At 41.5% G+C, this 21,567-nt stretch overlaps 1 protein-coding gene across 4 annotated transcripts in view; it reads right to left on the bottom strand.

Moving 5' to 3' along the window:
- Positions 1-8,414: 8,414 nt before the first annotated feature.
- SLC9D1 (solute carrier family 9 member D1) overlaps positions 8,415-21,567 on the bottom strand; it is a 45,832-nt gene continuing 32,679 nt past the window's right edge. For all 4 annotated transcript variants that reach the window (XM_090258437.1, XM_090258441.1, XM_090258440.1 and 1 more), the window contains 5 exons: positions 18,960-19,155; positions 16,083-16,233; positions 12,482-12,561; positions 11,364-11,513; positions 8,415-9,408 (listed from right to left, as the gene is read on the bottom strand). In XM_090258437.1, the coding sequence (XP_090114563.1) occupies positions 9,295-9,408; positions 11,364-11,513; positions 12,482-12,561; positions 16,083-16,233; positions 18,960-19,155 (691 nt within the window). In that variant the 3' untranslated portion in view covers positions 8,415-9,294. The remainder of the gene's footprint in view (positions 9,409-11,363; positions 11,514-12,481; positions 12,562-16,082; positions 16,234-18,959; positions 19,156-21,567) is intronic.

Here is a 21,567-nt window from a genome sequence, read left to right as displayed (position 1 = left end):
GTCAGCCTCCCCCCACTGCCTTCCACAACTCTAACTCTCCTTAGGCCTCTAGGCTGTGCTTCCTGCCTATGCCCCTGCCGGCTTGGGGTGAGTAAAGGCTTCCTGGAGCTACAGCTCACCCTCCTACCGGAGTCATTAACCCCAGCCACACCTCTACACTGGTGTCCCCACCACTCCCTATCCACAAAGCCTTTGACCGCCATCTAGTCCTGCCAGGACCGTGGCTGTTTCAAACTCTAAACATAAAAAGTGGTCGCTAATGAGATGGATCAGTTGATTTACAGAACCAAGAAAGAATATGTTTCAAATAAGAGGGAGCGATCAATAGCGTCAAATGTGTTATGCGAATCAAGATGAATGAAAGGGGAAGACAGGTCATTCAATTTGGCAATGAGATCATTGCTGATGTTTAGAAGAGCAGTTTCAGTAGCACAGAGGGGCGAAGAGCAGGAAGCACCTGCTGAAGGAGGCACGGGGGTCTGAGGACAGGGAAGGTGAGGTAGTGAGCAGGTCTGGCAGGAAAGGCGTGGGGTTTGGGCTTCAGGAAGAAGCAGTGAGCAGGTGAAGGGTTTGGGGAAGATGAAGAGCCTGGGAGTTTTGTAAGCTGAGAAGAAGGCACTCAGGAGAAAGAAATGGAAGAAGAAGCAGAAAGAAGATATGACTGATGGGACTAGGATGCAGGGGAGACAGACAGGATGTAGAGGCTAAATTGAAAAAGTGAAAAAGAGACAAGTACTCTGACATCAGTGGGAATGATAAGGGCAAGTATAATATAATTGTTTTCTTTCCTATAACCTATGAAAGTTCCCTAAAGTTGCCATATACACCATTGTACACGACCTTCTCATTCCTTCTTTTCTCTCTACACTCTCCAAAGCCTCCAACACTAAAGATACTTTATTTTTCTCCAAAGCTAGGTGTGCCATTCTATGACTAGAACACAAATTCCTTTGGGGAATACCATTTAAAATCTTGGTTTCATGGACACCCTCCTATGCCACCGGTGGCAGTATGAATTAGTACAATTCAGTAAAGCAATTGGGCAATGTAATTAATCCTTGAACTTTCATTTGATACAACTGATCATGAGCTCATGACTCCTCTGCCAAACCAACTGCTCTCCCTGGTATCCTCTAACTCAGGAAATGAACTATGTTCACCCAGCTATTCATACTAGAAATTATATAAAAGTCAAAAACCTCACTTGTCCTCACTAACTAAAATCAATCAAATATCTTGAGTTCCTCCATTTTTCCCCCATCTCCTCTGCCATCACCCTGGCCAAGCTATCATCCTCTTCATTGAGGGTTATAAAAATAATTCCTCTCTTTCCTCTCTTCCTCCAATCTTGTCCCACTCTAATATCTCATGTACTCAGCAGCCAGCATGATGTTTTAAAAAAGGAAATTAGATCATTCTACCTCCTGCTTAAAATTCTTCAATGGACTGACCTGCTTCTGGGTTGATGAGAAACTAGGGGGTACTGAAATAGACTCCAAGACGTATTCTTTAATGCATTGCTATCTCAGAGTGTAGGCAATGTTTCCAAGGACCTAATTCTGGAGAATGTTCCATGGTGCACTTGAGAAAACTGTGTATTCTGCTGATGGGTGTGGGGGGTGGGGTGGGATGTTCTGTATATATCAGTTAGGTTCAATTTGTCTATAATGTGCAAGTCCTCTGTATTCTTTACTTAAAGTGGGATATTGAAATCTCTTACATTATCGTAGAGCTGCTTATTTCTTCCATCAATTCTGTCAATGTTTGCTTCATTTATTTAGAAGCTCTGATGTTTAATTTAGTGTATACAGTTGACCCTTGAACAATGGGGGGGTTCGGGGTGCTGACCACATTCAGTAAAAAATCTGCATATAACTTAAGTCAAACCTGTACAGTATATGAAGATTCCCAACGATAGAGTCGAGCCTTGAACAACATGAGTTTGAAGTGTGGAGGTCAACTGAACTGCACAGTAAAGCAAATAAATAAATAAATAAATAAATAATCCACAAATAAGTGGATTATCATTCTATAATGTCCTTGTTTGCCTCTTGTAACAGATTTTTCTTTTTTAACTTAAAGTCTGTTTTGTCTGATATTAGTATAGCCACCTTCCTCTCTTTTAGTTAGTAATTGCATGTAAAATCTTTTTTCATTCTTTTACTTTCAACTTCTGTGTGTACTCAAATTAAAAGTGAGTCTTTTGTAGATAGCATATAGTTGGATCCTGCTTTTTATCCATTCTGCCAATCTATGTTTTTTGACAGGGAGTTTAATACATTTGCTTACACATTATTTGCTCAATAACATTTGTCTTTCAAGTCATGTAGGAAATAAAAAGTGGAGTTATGAACCAAACACACAATGACTGTGTTTACATTGACACATCACTATTGCCCAAAGCCCATAGTTTACTTTAGGGTTCACTCTTGGTGTTGCACATTCTCTGGTTTTGACAAATATATAATGACATACATTCACCATCAAACAGAACAGTTTTACCACCCTAAAAATCCCGTGTACTCCATCCCTTCCTCCTCCCTTCCCATGAATTTCTAACAGCTGCTGATCTTTTTATGGTCTTTATGGTTTTTGCCTTTTCCAGAATGTCATAGACTTGGAATCATATAGCAAGTAGTTTTTTCAGATTGGCTTCTCTCACACAGTAATATGCATTTAAGGTTCTCCCACATCTTTTCATGGCTTGATAGCTCATTTCTTTTTTTGCAGTGAGTAACATTCAATTGTCTTGAGGTACAACAGTTCATTTTCATTTATCCATTCATCTACTGAAGGACATCTTAGTTGCTTCCAAGTTTTGACAATTACAAACAAAACTGCTATAAACATCCATGTTCAGGTCTTTGTGTGGACATAAGTTTTCAACTCATCTGTGTAAAATATCAAAGAGCATGATCACTGGGTCATATGGTAAGAGTATGCTTAGCTTTATCAGCTACTGCCAGTTTCCCAAAGTGGCTGTAGCATTATTCATTCCCACCAACAATGGATGAGAGTTCCTCCTATTGATCCACATCTTCACCAGCATTTTGGATTTCCACCATTCTAATAGGAGTGTAGTAGTATCTCATTGTTTTAATTTCAATTCCCTAATGGCATATAGTGTGGAGCATCTTTTCATGTGCTTATTTATTATCTGCATATCTTCTTTAGTGAAGTTGGTGAAGTATCTATACAGTTCTTTTGCCCATTTTTAAATTGCATTATTGTCTATTATCTTGTTAAGCTTTAAGAATTCTTTGCATATTTTAGATAATAGTCCTTCACCAGATATGTCTTTTGCAAATATTTTCTCCCAGCATTTATTTGCCTTGTTTTCTGATTCTCTCAACAATGTCTTTCACAGAGCAGTTTTGAATTTAATGAAGTCCAGATTACCAATTATTTCTTTCATGGATTGTGCCTTTGGTGGTGTATCTAAACACAAGGTCATCTAGATTTTACTGTGATCTTCTAGGAGTTTTATAGTTTTGCACTTTACTTTTAAGTCTATAATCATTTGAGTTAATTTTTGTGAAAAGTGTAAGGGCTACATCTAGATTCATCTTTTTGCATGTGGATATCCAATTGTTCCAACACCATTTCTTGAAAACACTATCTTTTCTCCATTGTACTGCCTTTGCTCCTTTGTCAAAGGTTAGCTTCATTGATAAGTTCTCTATTCTGTTCCATTGACCTATTTGCCTGTTCTCTTTCCAATACCATATGGTCTTGATTACTGTAGATCTTGAAATTGAATAATATCAGTCCCCTGACTCTGTTCTTCTTTAATATTGTATTGGCTATTCTGTGTCTTTTGTCTCTTTATATAAACCCTAGAATTAACTTGTTAATATCTGCACAATATTTTGCTGGAATTTTGACTGGGATTGCACTAATCTACAGATCAAATTGAAAAGAACTGTCATCTTGACATGATGCATGAGGCTTCCTATTCACAAATATGGACTATCTCTTCATTTATTTTTTCTTTGATACCTTTCATCACAGCTTTGTAGTTTTCCTCATGTAGATCTTGAACATATTTTGTTGGGTTTCTATTTAAGTATATCATGTTAGGGGTACTAATGTAAATGGTATTATGTTTTTAATTTCAAATTGTAGTTGTTAATTCTGATATAGAGGTAAGCGACTGACTAAAAAAAATTTTTCCCTCACCCAAGGGTAGGTTTTTTTTTTTTTTTTTCATTGCTTTTAAAGAAAGAGAAGAAGGGAGAGAGAAACATCAATTAATTGCCTCCTATAGGCACCCAGACCAGGGATCAAACAGGCAACCTGAGCCACACCGGCCAGAGCAACTGACTTTGGTATATTAACCTTGTTACTGTATCCTGAAACCTTGCTATAATCATCAGTTCCAGGGTTTTGTTTTGGGCAATTCTTTTGGATTTTCTACATGGGCAATAATTTCATCTGCAAACAAACAATGATAATTTTATTCCCTTCTTTCCAATTTTGTACCTTTAACTTCCTTTTTTTGTCTTATTGCATTAGCTATGACTTCCAGTATAATTTTTAAAAGGAGTGGTGAGAGAGGACGTTCTTCCCTTGTTCCTGATCTTAACAAGAAAGCCCTGAGTTTTTCACCATTAAGTATGATGGTAGCTGTATGTTTCTGTAGTTGTTCATTATTAAGTCGAGGAAATTCTCTCCTATTGCTAGATTGCTGAGTTTTTTTTAAATCATGAATGTTGAATTCTGTAAAATGTTTTTTCTGTGTCTATTGATATGGTAATGTGATTTTTCTTCTTTAGCCTGTTGTAGCTTTTATTATTTAAAGTTCAGTAGAATTCACCAGTGAATCCATATGAACTTTGTGCTTTCCATTTTGCAAGGTTATTTATTATTGATTCAACTTCTTTAATACATAAAGGCCTATTCAGATCTATTTCTTCTTGTATGAGTTTTGACAGATTGTGTATATGTCACCCTCAGCCTATGATAGTGAAGCTCTCAGTTAGGAATGCCTGAGGCACTTTTCTAAGCCCATGTTACTCATAATAAGCCCCCACAAACATTTCTCCCACCAGGACCAATGTTGTGGCTGGAGTGGCCCTTATGGTCTTATTATGGTCACAGAATGCAGTTCAACAAAAAGTTATTTTATTTCTTAAAATTCCTGGAGTGTGCCTGGCATTCCCAAAGGCCACACAGCAAGGTCACACAGGTAGAGAGAGTGTGGAACGGGGCTCTGCCTTTACTAGGTTCCAAAGGTGGGGTATCAACCCAAGCATCAGAGGCGACAACCATGTTGTTTGGCAGGGCAACGGGGTATGCTGTATGAACATTTCAGAAGCATTTTGACATTTGTGCTGCCAGCCAAGGGCTGAACATCAAAGTGATATCCAAGGAGCTCCAGGGAGCAGGATGTCCAAAGTCCAAGATACCAGAGCAGTCACCCGTCCTGCGGAACCTGTTCCCTTTGCCTCGCCCCTTCGTCAACTTCACCTGCATGCTTCCAAAATACCTGCCGCTGCTTGTCTTCTTGAAGAACCATCTGCATGTGCCCTGGGGGGTCTCAGCCTCACCTGAGGCTACACCCCCAATGAGCTCACACCTGGCTCCTGGCACCAAGGCCTCCCACACTCATCCCTGTAGGTGGGCCTGAGTCTGTGCCTCACCTCTGTCTTTTCAGTGCAGGAAATGTGTCCAAAGCAGATGTAGTTGTCATCACCATGCTCAGTCTCTGAAGAATCCTCACCCGCTTGTCCTCCTTGACTAGGATTGGCCTATACTATCCATCCCACCATGCATTAGCGCCCTGGGGAAGACTCGACTCCAGTGGCTCCCGAGGGCCCTCTACTCTGTTCATTCCTGTTACCTGTCACCCTGACACAGCTGAGCCGCACCCCTGCAGGGCCATGGTTTTTCTCAGGTGGGCAGGGGGGTGGTGGTGGGGGTTGTCAGGAATGCCCTTCCTGCACACTTCTACAGTGACCTCTAACCACCTGCAAGTCCAGCCCATATGCCTCTCCCAGGAGGCCTTCCAGACCACAGTCAGCATTTAACTCCTGCCTGCTCCCTGGCTCTCCTCACCTACCCTGTTCTGCCTTCTGAGTCCCTTCTGCGCCATTCATGTGTTTATCTGCTACACCAGACTGTGGGTTCCTAGAGGCAGGCAGTAACCATCTTCTTCACTTCTACACACACCTCACCCCTGCTTTGCATATCATTGATGATGAATTAATGTTTGATTTTATATCTGTTACTTAAACTGAGGCAAGTTTCTCTTCTAACTGACCTCCCATGAAAGATTTGCTGCAATAGCTATTACTCACATCTTAGTTTTCTGTGTAATTATGTAGCTATCTAGTATTTGACAGTCTCCTTTTGGATTCCTTTAGGCTTGAATGAAATTCCCTAACACATTTATCGTTATGCTTCAAGCTGTGTGAGCGGAGGGAGCTGGTTTACTGCCAGCCTGCTCTCTGCACCCTCAGCAAAGTTTTCAGACACCAAGGAAGAGGACGGCCCTGCCTGTCAGAAATTTAGGAGATAGGATTCACAGACCCATGAAACAAGGACCACATGTGGGTGCCAGCAGGTTGAAGCACATGTGGCACATGTGGGGCGGGGTATGTGGTAGTTGTGGAAGTTTCAGGTTAGAGCTCCAGGTGTGACACCTGACCACCCGGGTGAAGTGCTGGGGGGACACTTGACATAAGGCACTCACAGTCAGCCAGTATTGTTCAGGTTTTTGTTGTTGCTGAGAGGTTCAACACATCCTTCACCCAATCTATCCTTAGAATTCCCAGGATTGGAAGCTCAATTCTCCAAGCAGGTCCAACTTGTAGGAATGGGCTCAAACCTTTAGACACCAATTTTTAACCCTCTGAGTGCCAACATCACTATGAGCGATGCTGACAAATTTTCCCAAAAGTGCCAGCATCGCTCCCACTCTTTTTTCCGATGGCTATAAATGTAACTAACAACGGAATAATTCATATTTTATGTTTTGTTCTCTTTTTTTGTACCTCAAGTTATATATTGATATAATTTTTTTCTCATTTATCCAAATTTTGAATTATGCATGGCACTCAAAGGGTTAAATTCAAGACGATAGTGTCACTACTGGGCTGGTCAGCAAGCACGTTTTTCCTCTGGCAGACATATCTATAATAGGATTCGCCCTGCACATTCTAGCCACACACTCATACAACACACGGCAAGGAGGAAATGCTGACAGGAGGCACACCTGTGGGGGGTGGGGGAGACAGTTTGAACAGATTCAACGCTGGTACCTGGGAAGCAGGTGGTCTGCAGCAGGCAGATGCAGGGGTTTGCAGGGATAGAGATGGCTGCTGTGAGCCTCCTGCAAGTCTGGACAAGGCGGGGAGAAGGGGAACAGGGCTGAAAGGACTTTGTGACTTCAGTATGCGGCAGACTGGAGCAAGTTTACAGATGCGTAAGACAGAGAGGTGCAGATGAAGACACAAGTGAGTGACAGGTGACGAGGCGGAGTCCTGGGGCTGGAGGAGGGTGGGCCTAGGTGGGTGAATAAGGGAGGGTGGCCTCAGGTAGCAATTGAGGAGGGAGGGTGGGACCTGGTGGGAATGAAGGGGGAAGGGTGGGCACAGGGGGGAGAAAGTGGAGCTATCCATTGCTTCAAGGTGTCCTGATAATCTTGGACTCTCCAAGGAGCAGTCTCCATAGGTGGAGGCCTTCTAAGGGTATTTCCTCTTGTCATTAAGTGCATCGCTTCAGTTACTAGATTCTCAGAGTGATACGAACTCCATGTTTTGTTGAAAACTTCATGTCAGCGCATGAAATAGATTTTATTCAGTTCAGCAATATGGAATGAGCTTCTGGCTCTTTTGTGGGTGCTGGAGACACAAAACAAAATAAAATGTATCCCAGAGGCCATCAGTGTATTGTTATAGGTGGGACAGCATCCTCAGAGGAGGGGGCCAAGTCCAGGATGCCTAGCACTCTGCTGTGTGTCTACACCCAATGATTTGAAGGGAATGGCACCAGACCATCTGTATAATTTAGAAATAAATAAAACCAATATTATTTTCTAAAAATAAACACATATCGTTTTTCCATCGACTTACTTCAGACTAGATGTAATTTACTTCATTTTAAAGTGTTTTCATTTATATTACTGCAATCCATAATTTATATCTGCAACACATAATTACATCTAACATGTCAGTCCAAGTGTTTTAATCAAATTTTTAGGCTCTTAAAGCCAATATTTATAGGAAAACTCTGACTTAAAGTACCTCTTAGGGAAATCTTTATAAGGAACAGACCTTCATCTGTGTGGTTTTCTAAAATGGAACACATAATCACAAAAATACAATTTTAAAACTAAAAAGTTAAAACGTAGGCTTTGCAAATGGTACTGCATTAATTTGGTCTCTTGGAGGACAGTAAGTTAGTAAAAATTAGTAAAACAAAAATCTATTTAAAATATTTTTTGCCTTGGCCAGGTGGCTCAGTTAGTTGGAGCGTTGTCCCATACACCAAAGGCTGCGGGTTTGAGCCCCAGTCGGGGTGTGTATGGGAAGTAACTGATCAATGTTTCTCTCTCACATAGATCTTTCTTTTTTTCTCTCTCTCTTTCTCCTCTCTCTCTAAAACATATCCACAGGTGAGGATTAAAAAACATAATTTTTTTCAATAAGTTTCAGTTATATTCTTATCATAAAGAATCTTTATTAAAAAATATGAAAACCAAATATTTTAAGAGAATTATTTACCTAATAAAATTGACATGGAAGTATTTTATTTAAAATTGTTATAATAAAAAACAAATAGACATTTAGAAGATATTTATCTCATTTTAGAAAACATAGGCTTTAAGGATTAAAATTAATTTTCCAAACTCATTGCAAGAATTAAAATTTCATATCACAGAAAAATGTTTAATAACAAATATCGACCAACAGATTACAACACTAAAGTTGTACAATAAATAAAAAAGCTTTATAATTATTTTTGCTAAAGAATCATGAATTGATGAAATAACCATAGAAAGTTAATATTAATTTCAGAAAAAAAGGCACATCCAGGCAAAATAGTCAAGGCGATTTGTAAAATGCAGCGTTATGTTTATACTTTGCATGATTAACTGAATACAATAAACTATTCTGGAAGATTCTAAAATATGGCAATAATAGTCTGTAAAGATGGAGAATTAAGACGTGACACCGCCCCCCTGCTTAACAGTGTATTTTGTTCCCCAAAGTGCAGTTACAGAACTGTCTGAAATGTCTGCTTTCCTACACATAGGTTTTGCTTTGCAAAGTAGTTATCCCCTTGGTGCCTTTAGAGACTTGACCGTCTGTCTGGTCGTGGCACACACTTCGTAATTGCAGCTCTCCACAGCACTGGGGCCAGTAAAAGACTGAGTGTCGTCACACTCAGGATTAGGAGGTACACCTGCAACAGGTAAAACTAAGTGTCATCTCAGGATTGGGAGGTGCACCTGCAACAAGTAAGACTGGGATTACTATGTCCACTTCAAACCAGAGGTACACTCTTCAGTATACCCCATACAGACACAGGTACCTCGACATTTGTATGTAAGGTAGACTGAGATTTGACCATTATTGGAAACTGTCATCAGGCTGCATCACTGGTTCAAACAGTGGAGTCTGTGCAATCCAGGGTCACCCCTTGGGCTCACTAGGCAGTCAGACTGACCCCTTGGGGGTCACTCACAGCAAGGGTACAGTCTCAAGGCAGTCCTGGAGTTCTGCAAGAATTCCACTCTTCAGCAGTTGTTTTAGGTACTCTTTAATATTAAGACTTACCTTCCTCACACTTATGGATACAAGGAGACAACCATTTAATTTTGAATGCTTACCGGCACTTCACATGTACCAATAACTTTTATATTCATTCAATCCACATTTACTGGGGAGTAGGTGTGCAGAACCTAATATTGGAAGGGTGGACTTTATTGACAACATCACAACTTAGGGAGGGATGCTTTAAGGTGAGACAGTCAGGAGGCCCTCCCACTGTGGTCCCTGGCATGTGGAAGGGAATCAGAACAGGGGCAACCACTGCTCCGGCTTCAGGGATCAGGCCCAGAAGCTCAACTGTGCTTACACAGACATTAAAAGGGGCAAGAAGCAAAACATAGATAGCAGAAGAGGGCTACAGGGTCAAAAATAATTTTAAATAGAAGTTACTATTCAGGAACTCGTGCGTCTACAAATCCATGATTTAAAAACTTCCTGAAGTTAATTGTTTCTACGCTAGGAAATACACAAACAGCTGATTTCCACAGCTTAGTCTACAAAGAACACACAGTTTTCTAACCCTGGCACATACACTATTTCTCAATGAACCAAAAGTTCAAAAGCAGGGAGTTCAGATTTCTATACTATTACCCAACATTTTATACACCTAACAAAAAAGCTGCCTTTAATCCTGTTTTCACTGAAACAGTAATGCTCTAATTTTAGTTATCAAATGCTTTTCTTAGTTACAGCATCAATTCGCCTTTAGATCATTCAGAGCTAATACTCAACTCAGTTATCTGGTCCTGGAAGAATATTCAGGTTTTAAATATTGAACTTTTAACACTGGGGAGCGACACACTGTGGCATATTTACCCTTGGGGTTGGGAGTCCTTTTTTTTCCACTTTAAACCCACACCCCACATCCCACAGCCAAGCACAAAACCCCCTCCCTTATCAAATTTATTGGCAGTCATGTATCATCAAATGATACTCATTAAGTTCTAGTTCACAGCCAGTTTAAAAAGGGAAAACTTTTTAAAAGAAGTAGAAATGGGCAAAACTACAGAAGAAAGCTATAAGTGCAAAATGGAAGGTGGACACACATTCAACTGTGCACCCTCCACTGCACAACCTCCACTGTACACACACAAATGTACACCCTCCACTGCACATCCTCCACTGCACACACACAACTGTACACCCTCTACTGCACACCCTCCACTGCACATCCTCCACTGCACACACACAACTGTACACCCTCTACTGCACACCCTCCACTGCACACACACAACTGTACACCCTCCACGGCACACACACAACTGTACACCCTCTACTGTACACCTTCCACTGCACACACACAACTGTACACCCTCCACTGCACACCCTCCACTGCACACATACAAATGTACACCCTCCACTGCACACCCTCCACTGCACACCTTCCACTGCACATCCTCCACTGCACACACACAAATGTACACCCTCCACTGCACTCACACAACTGTACACCCTCCACTGCACACCCTCCACTGCACACACACAACTGCACATGATGCTCAACCATCAGCAAGAGGAGTATGAAGCAGGACAGTGATAAAGCACCTGCCTGATGGGAACACTCCCAGGAAGTGGGTAGAGACTCACCTCTCGAGAAATAATGCCTGCTCTGCGTGCTCTGCTCCCCAGGACAAAAGAGAACTCGCTGACCTGGGCCAGCCCTGCGGCCACGATCCACTTGATGTACTGGCTGGTTTTCGGCAAGAGGAGTGACAAGACCAGTGCTGCCAGAACAAACTGCAAGAGGGACCCATGTTACTGCTTAACCAGAGCCCCAGCAGTCAAGCATACAGTGAACAGAGAGGACAAACAAATGCTGGGACAGCCCTCAAGTAACACACAGAGGGAACATACAGAGAGGCACTTCTATGCAGAAGTCACCAAATAAACACAAAATGCCTGAAACAAAACCACACAGAACACCAAGGCAAAATCAAGGGCTTAAGTTTACCTGCAGAAAACAGGGCTTTCCCCCTCAAACTAAATTAACAGCATTAAATGTTATATAGCGTTCAAATGAAAATTTTATCTTTAATAATAAATTTTATCATATAAACGGTGTCCAGAGGGATCAGCAGTCTGGAGCTGGTGAGGCAGCTAAACAATCATCAGGGATTCTGGCTCCTTCGCATGGACATATTTTAGGTCAATTTTTATAATCCACAAAGCCAGATAGCTATAGAACAGGTTAAGACATTAAAAGTTAACACAGGCACCTCCATAATTTGCAGTCATAGAAAACAGGTAACTGGAGAATGGCAAAATAATTCTCAGTGACCATGAACATGTATATCTGCAGGCATCACAAGAATGAGGTTCTATGGTTCTTTAGACTAATTGAGGATTAAAGTCAAATTATAGTGAAAGGACGTCACTGGAGGATCCAGAAAGCTGTTTCTCCCATTCTACCTTTTTAACTCCCAGTTTTAAACATACTCGACTCTGAGACAAGCAAAGGAAAACAAACCCAAACCACCCCTATCCTAACCCAGACCTGTCCCCAGACAGTGCCGGGGGCCAGGGGAGCAGGGCACCATGTCACAGACTGGTGTTCCAAGTAAATGGCATTGCTTGGGGCTCACAGACTCAGTAGAGCTCTGGGTGGGAAGTGCAGCCCAGAAGGGAGTAATGTGCACTGTGTGGCATGTAAAACCAAAAATTACATGAATTTTACCAGTCACGAATCACTGAAAAAGGACCGATACCTTCATGATCACCACCGACAAAGTGAGGACCATCAGCACGGTGAGCTCGTACACCACAAAGGTGGGAAACACGTGAAGGCCTGTCAGGAAGAGGACAGAATGGTCATTCTCTCAGGATCACACAGTTTGTCTCCCAACAAGTCATGCCTGTTTCTCACAGAAAAGTCTATTCACTCGCAAGCTCCTCACACTTGTTTCAACAGAAGGATGAAGTTCTTATAAGCAAGATCCTGCTGTGCCATTCACTTAAGTGCTTGTCCAAGCGTTTGCTGTGGGGGGCTCCTGAGCCAGCTGCTCCAGGGAAAGCTGCCCAGGCTCTGGGCTACGGGCTCCTGGCTCCCCGGGCCTGGGTGCCCAGCATGATCCGCCTGCAGGCTTCACCCCCAGGACACAGCAAAGCATGACAGCAACCAGCTGTTAAATCTGATGTTCCTTTATGGATATATTCTGACCGAGATGCAAATGACTCATGGACTCTGAAGACAAGAAGTGTGACCACAGGAGAGGAAGGCTGTCCACACCTCAAGGCTGAGAAGCCCAGGAGCCCGTTGACTCCAGTCTAGCCGGGTCTCTCCAACAGGCTCTCGTGTCCTGTATGAACAGCACCATTGAGTGGACGTGATCACTCAGTCCCTCATCGCCACAGCCAGTGCCTGGCCCAGGACTACTGGTGGGATACTCAGCACACAGGCCAGATGACAGAGGCTTTCTGCTCTGAGGGTGGAGAATGTTCACTCACATGCCTTCTGGCACTGAGTCGGGCACTGTGCGGACAGCAATGATGACACCAAACTGACTGGAACCAGTACTTAGTGACATCAACAAAACGGAGATAAATCCATGATACAATCAATGTCTCTGCCATATACAACTTTGACAGGAGGGCAAACCATCTATGTTATTATATTTCTTCTACTTCAAGCCATTCATTCTTGCAAGAAATACCAAATGTGTATTTGGGATAGCACAATAGTAAATAGGATAGGTTCTGGGCTAAAACCCGGGCTACCACTAACTGAGTGTGGATGCTGGCATGCCTCTTAACCTCTCCCTGCCTCAGTTTCCCCATCTGTAGTTGTGGGTTTGGGCGGTGAGTGAACACAACATAACACGCTAAGCAGGGACCTGGCCCAGGCAGCACCTGTGTTAACAGACGCTTGCTCTCATGGTCACTGTGCGCACTCACTGGCCACAGGTATAAAGTTGAGCGAGGATGCAGGGCAGCAAGGTTCTAGGTAACACCGTCAGCATGGAAAGTCCTCCTTCACCCTGGGCCTGAAAATTACCCTTTGCTGTGATGTTCAAAGGTAGCCTCTCCTCAAGAGCACAGCCTGAATCCCTCGGCGCCCCCACTTGTTGGTGGCGGTGACCCCAGGACCCATTCTTCTCACCCAGAACCAACTGTGACTAATGGACCCTGGATGCAGCAGCTGGTCCAGGTCAGCTTTGTGGTTCTGACAGGGTCTAGCACAGAGCAGAAGGTCAATGAATTTTTTTGAAAACAGGGACCCCACCACTTATTTACACATCACTGAAGTCTAAATACACAGAAAAGGAAAGATGTTTTCTTAAACAGATGCCATTAACCTGTTGCTTAGAAATCTGGGACAAAAAAGCTGTACCATCCCTGACCAGTTAAGAGATAAAAACCTAATTGTATACACGTTCTCAGTTGGCAGGGAAATTAACTTGAATTCCCTTTGAAATGCTGACTGTAAATAACCAAAGCAAAAACATGTACAAGTGTTGTTAGAAAGCATGGTTCTTAATAAATCAAGAATCCTAATTTGAGAAATATTAAAGCAATTATGTCTGTTTTAAATAAGGCATTTATGGAATTTTAGTTTTTTAAGAAGTAAACATTCCATGAAGCCCTAGCAGGCAGTATGCGGAGTGACACACACACCAGTCAGGGTGACCTGGGGGTCTCAGGAATGGAACTCAGGACTGGAATGTGGTAAGAATAGGGTTACAATTTAATCAATTTTATTAGAACTTATCTGGAAAAGAACTGACAGAAAAGACGTGAATCATCAACCAAGAATGAAAGTTCAAGAAATCAGAATTGGCAGAGCTTATTTAGCATTTTGAGGAGGGGTTACCAGTAGTGAAGGTGGAGATGGAGGGGAAGGAGGGGCAGAAGAGGGGGTCTGGGAGAGAGGGTGAGGGGAGGAGTGGGGACAGAGACACACACACACACAGGTGTGGGGAAAGACAGTATGAGGGGAGAAGGGACCAAGAGGAAGAGGCGAGTATCTGTCAACAGGGGCTCTGTCACGGACACAAGACATCGAATTACTAAAGCTGCATGTGAATGATCTTATTTTACTTCAAGTATGACCTTCCCATTTTGTGGTTCTTTTTGAGAACTGCCTTGGCTACCCAGGGCCTTTCACGTTTCCATTTAAATTTTAGAATCTGCTTTTCCATGTCCTCAAAGTCTTGCAGGGCTCACACAGAACCTGCTGGCCAGTGCAGAGTGCATGGGCTTTCCAGGCAGTGAGGAAGGCATGAACAAGGAGGTGCCAAGGGGACGTGCTGTAATAGACGGGGCCTGTGATTCTGCTGAACTGGCCACGCAAGATACCCTGACAAAGAGAAATCACCAGAGCAGCATGCAATGTAGTCAGTTTACCTTTTTTGTATCAAAATCAGTATTTCCTTCCAAACTTCCCATTTTGATGTACTGATGTTAAACTGCTAACCTTTTGAGCACCAGAGCCTTTCCCTCTGGAGTCTAAGTGAGAGTCGTCCTCCCCTGAGGGTGTCTGAGCCTTTTTAATGCCCACCTATGTGTGCATCTTAGCAGTGACAGAGCATGACAACAATTGACAAATTCATGTCCCTTAGTTCAAACTTTCCCTTTTTATTTTTTATATACTTATGTATTCTTTAATCCTTACCCGAGGACATACTTATTAATTTTAGGGAGAGGGGGCAAGGAGTGAGGGGGAAGGAAAGAGAAAGAGTAAGAGAGAGTGAGAGAGTGAGAGGAAGAGAAGTGAGAGAGAGAAACATCAATGTGAGAGAGAAACATGTAGATCGGTTGCCTCCCATATCTGCCCCAATCAGGAGATCAAACCCACAACCTAGATGTGTGCCCTGGCCAAGGATCAAACCCGCAACCTTTTGGTGTATGGGACGATGCTCCAACCAACTGACCCACCCATCCATGTCAAAAATTTCCCTATTTTAGCCCTGGCTGCTGTGGCTCGGTGGATTGAGAGTTGGCCTGCAAACCAAGTGTTGCTGGTTCAATTCCCAGTCAGGGCACATGACTAGGTAGCACATCAGGTCCCCAGTTAGGGATGCATGAGAGGCAACCGCACAGTGATGTTTCTCTCCCTCTCTTTCTTCTTTCTCCTCTCTCTAAAAACAGATAAATAAAATAAAAAATAAAATAAAGTAACCTTATTAAAAAGAAAAGAATTAAAATTTCCCTATTTTTAAATAAGATTTCTCCTCAGATTCTAATTTTTATGAGAACTGTTTTCACTGTAAAGTCTATAAATAAAAATATGTATATAAAGAGATTATAGGAATAATCTGCAAGTGCTTAACAAACACAGTTCAAACATTATGATATAAAGAAGAAAGTTACCTATGGATGCGAAGAAAATGATAGCCAGGAAATCACGAATAGGCTCGATGTAAGACACAATCTCCTCGGTGACCATGTGGCCTTGGGAAGAGATGAGCGCTCCGGCCAGGAAGCAGCCCAACTCCATGGAGACGTCTAACAGCTCTGTGACCTGGGGAAGGGAAAGGAGCACACGTTGCACACACACAGTGCCATTGGTTACCCACGGCTTCTGCCTAAGTAGGATTCACACCAAAGACCGCCTGTTAGATCTGGCAGAACCATCATGATAAAACTGTGAAAATCAAACCTCACTGTACATTTGTGATGCCTCTGGGCGGGGGTGGGGGGGTGGGGGGGAGCTCTGTGGGGATGTCCTGAGAGACAGCACGTGGAAGCTAAGATTAGGTGAACTAACCATATCGGGGAAAAAATTAATTTAAAATATTTGAAACAATAATTCATGCAGACTGCTATGCAATTTCCGAATGACAGTATTTTCCAAATTTTATTTTAAATATTTGTGATACATTTTCTTTATCTTCAAACAACAGCCTGTAGCTTAAAAAATATATTACTTAAAAAAATTACAGTATTCCCATTGCTAACTGAAATCACTCAGAGAAAGCAGACACAGCTGATGAGCAATTACCTGGAGATGGCAGGAAGCCAGAGGGAAGGACCAACAAATCTGGAAGTGACTAGATTCAATAATGCCAGATTCAGATAGAGTAGTTATGGTTTATTAGGTTTCTAGCTATACACTTCTGTTAAATGCAAAGCTTCAGACTTCTTGATGCAACATTACTGACACAAAATAACTGGAAAGATTTTTTAAATTTGAGACAGTAAAACTAGAGACAAAAGCAGCAACAGACAAATAGAAAAAAATGAACTTTTGAAGAAATACCATTTGTAATAGCATCAAAACTCATTGAACACCTAGGAATAAGTAACAAAAGAAGCGCAGGACCTTTGCACCAAACACTACAAAATACTGCTGAGAAGCATGAATGAGGACCTCAGAGCGGAGGGTGCAGACGCCGCCCAGGGAGGGAGGCCTGGAGTCATGAAGACACCAGCTTCCCTTCAACTGGCCTACAGATTCACTGGAATTGCAACAAAACTGTCTTGTGTGTGAAAATTGACAAGTTGAACCTAAAAACTTAACATGGACACTGGGAAGACCACAAATATAGCCAAGACGACCAGCCCTGACCGAGAAGGAAGCTGGGCACTGCACTGCCAGATGTAAGGGCAGTGAGCTGGCCAAGGGAACAGAGTGGCGGGTCAGAGTCACAGGCCCTCACAGAAGCACTAACGTGGCCTCTTGGTTCCTGACAAGGTGACCCTGAACAACAGTGGGAGACGGGTCTCTCAGCACATGGTGCAGGGAAAAGCATGTGAAAAAACGAATTCTGTCCACTCCCTTACATCATGTGCTCTACACACATCCAGATGGACTGTAGATCTAAGCAAGGAAAGTAAAACAGTAACATTTCTAGAGGACCTCTGGGAGCATCTCCATGATCCAGGGGTAAGCAGAGGTCTTTTACGCAGAATATAAGAAGTGCTAACCATAAAAAATTAATAACTTCACTACATTAAAGTTAAGAACTGCTGTTCATTAAAAATGCCATTGAGCAAGTGAAAACTCAAGTCACAAACTGGAAGATATTAGTAAAAATATATCTGACACAGAATATTATTCAGCCATAAAATGGAACAAAGTACTAAAACCTACTACAGCATGGATGAACCTCTGAAACACGCAGAGTAAAAGAAGCCAGACACAAAAGGCCACATATTATATGATCAGTTTTATGTAAGATGTCCAGAGGAGGCAAATCTGTAGGAACAGAAAGTAGACTACTGGCTACCAGGGGATGAGGGACTGACAGAACTGGGAGATAAGGGGGTTCTTTTGGGGTGAGAGAAATTGTTTCTGAAAGCGGACAGTGGTGATGGCTATACAGCAGTGTGAACATGCTGAAAACCACTGACTTGTACCCTTTAATTTAGTAAAAAAAAAAAAAAAGAAAAACTGACAAAAACATTTGCCAGAACATATAAAAGGAGTCCTGCAAATGAGTAGGAAAACAACCAGCCCAATAGAAAAACAACCTCAAATCTTCAACAAGCATGTCCCTACAGAGGATGTGCACCTGGCTAAGAAGCACACAGCAGGCACTCACACTATCAATCATCAAGGAAATAAAATCAAAACACTGATGAGAAACTACTACCACCCAGGAGAATGGCTAAAATTACAAAGACTGACAATACAAGTGTTGATGGGGACACAAGAAACTGAACCCTTACAAAACACTGGTAAGGGTCTAAACCAGTACAACTACTTGGGGAAAATCAGCGTGGAAAATTACTGAAGTTAAACACATGCACACCCTATGGCCCGGCGAACTCACTCCTGGGTATATACTCATCAAAAATGAAATCACATATCCATCAAAGAACACATATGAGAACGTGTTTAGCAGCTTTATTTATAACAGCCCTAGATGGAAGTAAACCCTAATGGCTAACAATAGAAAGGATCAATTGTGAAATGTACAATGGAATGTCACACAGTTGTTTGAAAGTTTAAGACATTAACGTGGCTTGACACTAGTAGCATTTCATTTTCACATTAGATTTGTTTTTTAATGCAGCACAAGTACCATTTTAGCAAAGTACTTTAGAGTATGAGTTAAAAAGTTAAACAGGTTTAACACATATTAATATTGATGGGTAGCATAATTGTGCATAAGATAAAAAATACTAATAAGTGTTTAAATACTTTAGCTATTATTAAAATAAAAAGAAAAGGAACTGATGACAAGCTTTCAGTTAACAGATTAAAAATCAGGTTATATAAATAAAAGATATTTTGAGAATTACCGTTAACATTAAAAAGATGAAAGCAGAGATTCCTAAGATAAGGATTTCTTTGTTCCCTTTGCTTTCCAAATGCAGTTTTCGATAATATGGTCCTATGAGATAAGTCTTTATAACAAGACATAACAGAAAAACAGCAGCTAGCGAAAAAAGAATCTGGCCAATCAAAGCCAGTATTCGTAGTATTTCCATGAAAATGCTAGGGAAGAAAAAAGAAAGACATGTTATTTCACCTCCAAACATAATTCTCTAAAACCCAATAAAATGATCTTCCACTATTTTTTTTGTTTAACATGTTGCAAAATAAATGACCCAATTCACATATATTTTATTTACAAATATTAACATAAAGCCTATCGATCATATTAATCTCAGAAATTTTTTACTTGAATCAAATATAGAAGCTAGATTACTTTGCAATCAATACTTTGGAGTAAATACATTTTATAGGAAGTAATGACTCTTGACTGACAACTTGTATATTTTAGTCAATAACATAATAAAAGTCCTTCTCAGAAATTAACCCCCATTTGAAATATTACACTGTAGGCTCATCACCAGAAATATGACTAAAGAATTCCAGCGACTTTCAGCAAAATATTTCCTTATCCCAAGCCAGAACTCTGAATTTTATGTCTATTATTTAGTCATAAAGAAAAGGATTCTGTACTAAGCTCTTTTTACAATATGCTATTCCAGCAATTTTCAACCTTTTTCATCTCATGGCACAGATAAACTAATTACTAAAATTCTGCATCACACCAAAAGTAATATATATATTTGCCAATCTGACAAAAAAAGTGGATATAATTTTGATTAATTCATATTGGATGGCTGTTGTCGTATTTTTATTTGACCTTCTAAGGGAAAAGAGGTCAGTGCCTCTCACTAAAGTCAGTATTGCATGTTTCAAAAATTCTTGCAACATACCAGTTGAAATTCATTGTGCTATTCAGATCTCGAATATATTATTAAGATTTCAGACTAAAGACTTTCACAAGAAAGGCACTATTACATATTTGTAGTATTTACAATAATACCCATATTTTCTTAAACTTAGCACTTACAATAATACACATATTTTCTTAAACTTAGCACTCCACTACATTTAACAAACCATTCAGTACAAAATTCTGATTTAAAAGTTCTCAATAAAATAACACAAATCTGATTTTGGACTCCGCTCCAATCTGTGGTTTCATTTTACCTGTTTTGGTTACCCATGGTCAACGATGGACCAAAAATATTACATGGAAAATTCCAAGAAAAACCAATTCATATGTTTTAAACTGCACACTGTTCTGAGTAGAATGATGAAATCTCGCACTGTCCTGCTCTGTCCCACACGGTACGTGAATCACCCCTTTGTCCAGTGTATCCGCACTGTGTATGATGCCTGTCTGTTAATCACTTAGTAGCTACCCTGGTTATCAGCTTCACTGTGTCAGTATTACAGCGCTTGTTTCAAATAACCCCTATTTTACTTAATCATGGTCCCAAAGCACAAGAGTAGTGATGCTGGCAATTCAGATATGCTAAAGAGAAGCCATAAAGTGCTTCCATTAAGTAAAAAAATATATATGTATAGGAAAATATATAGGATACATAGGGTTAGGTACTATCTGTGTTCTCTGACATCCACTAAGGGTCTTGGAATGCATCCCCAACAGATAAGGGGGACTACTGTATTAAGAGATAATTCATCACTGCAGTCAAACTTAAAATAGTAGCACAGGACACAAATCTCAAGTTGCGCGTGATTACTTAGGGGAATTAGAACAGAGCTGGGCTTGCAGTAAAGAAGCAAAGTCACTGTGAATGACTCCACATAGGTTAATGAGGTTGGGTTTCCAGTGTGACAAATCAGGGTCTGCAGCTCTGGCAGGAATAGAAATGTGCTCATTGCAACAAAATAAAGTAGGTTGGGTCTATCTCAAATTCCAGACCAGCCTTCCACAGCCCGGTAGCAGACCACTGAACTAACTGCTCACCCCACACATCAACGCATCACAAGAAAGTGCCATACCAGCCAGCCTGTGACATTCAGATGAGCCCAATCTTCTTCACTCAACTGCACCTTCCACTCTCCCTCACCTGCAAAGCGGCCTGCACCAGCCTTTGCACCCTGACAGGCCATACTCTCTCCTGCTATAAGGCCAGTGCACGCCACCCCCACCGCTGAGTGCTCAGCTGTGTCCTTCACAGTTCAGCCTCAAAGCCAAGTACTCAGAGGCCTTGCAAATCTTAAGTGGTCGTCTGTTGTTCACTGCCTCATCACACCATTATAATTTTCTAAATAGCACTTACCTATACTAGGCATTTTCTTGTTGTTCATTCCCTTATTCATCATCCATTCATTATCTTTCCCATACACCATGGCAACTCCATGAGAGTGGGGCATCTTCCCCTGTGTACAGCATGTTACGAGTGTTCTAGTCTCAGTCCACTTTGATTTGGCTGATAAAGAGATTGCAGCCACTTAAGACTTGCATTTCTCATGACAGAGCAGCCCTACCAGACAACTGCTGTCACCATCCCCATCTTAAGGACAAGAAAGTGGAGGCAAAGGCCAAGCCATCATTCCAGAACACATGCTAGGCATGTGGCTCTA

This window comes from Furipterus horrens, unplaced genomic scaffold, assembly GCF_987537825.1.
Source record: "Furipterus horrens unplaced genomic scaffold, mFurHor1.1.pri manual_scaffold_12, whole genome shotgun sequence".
Classification (NCBI taxonomy): Eukaryota; Metazoa; Chordata; class Mammalia; order Chiroptera; family Furipteridae; genus Furipterus; species Furipterus horrens.
Note: the sequence above shows the minus strand (reverse complement) of the source record. Positions and strands in the feature narration are given on the sequence as shown.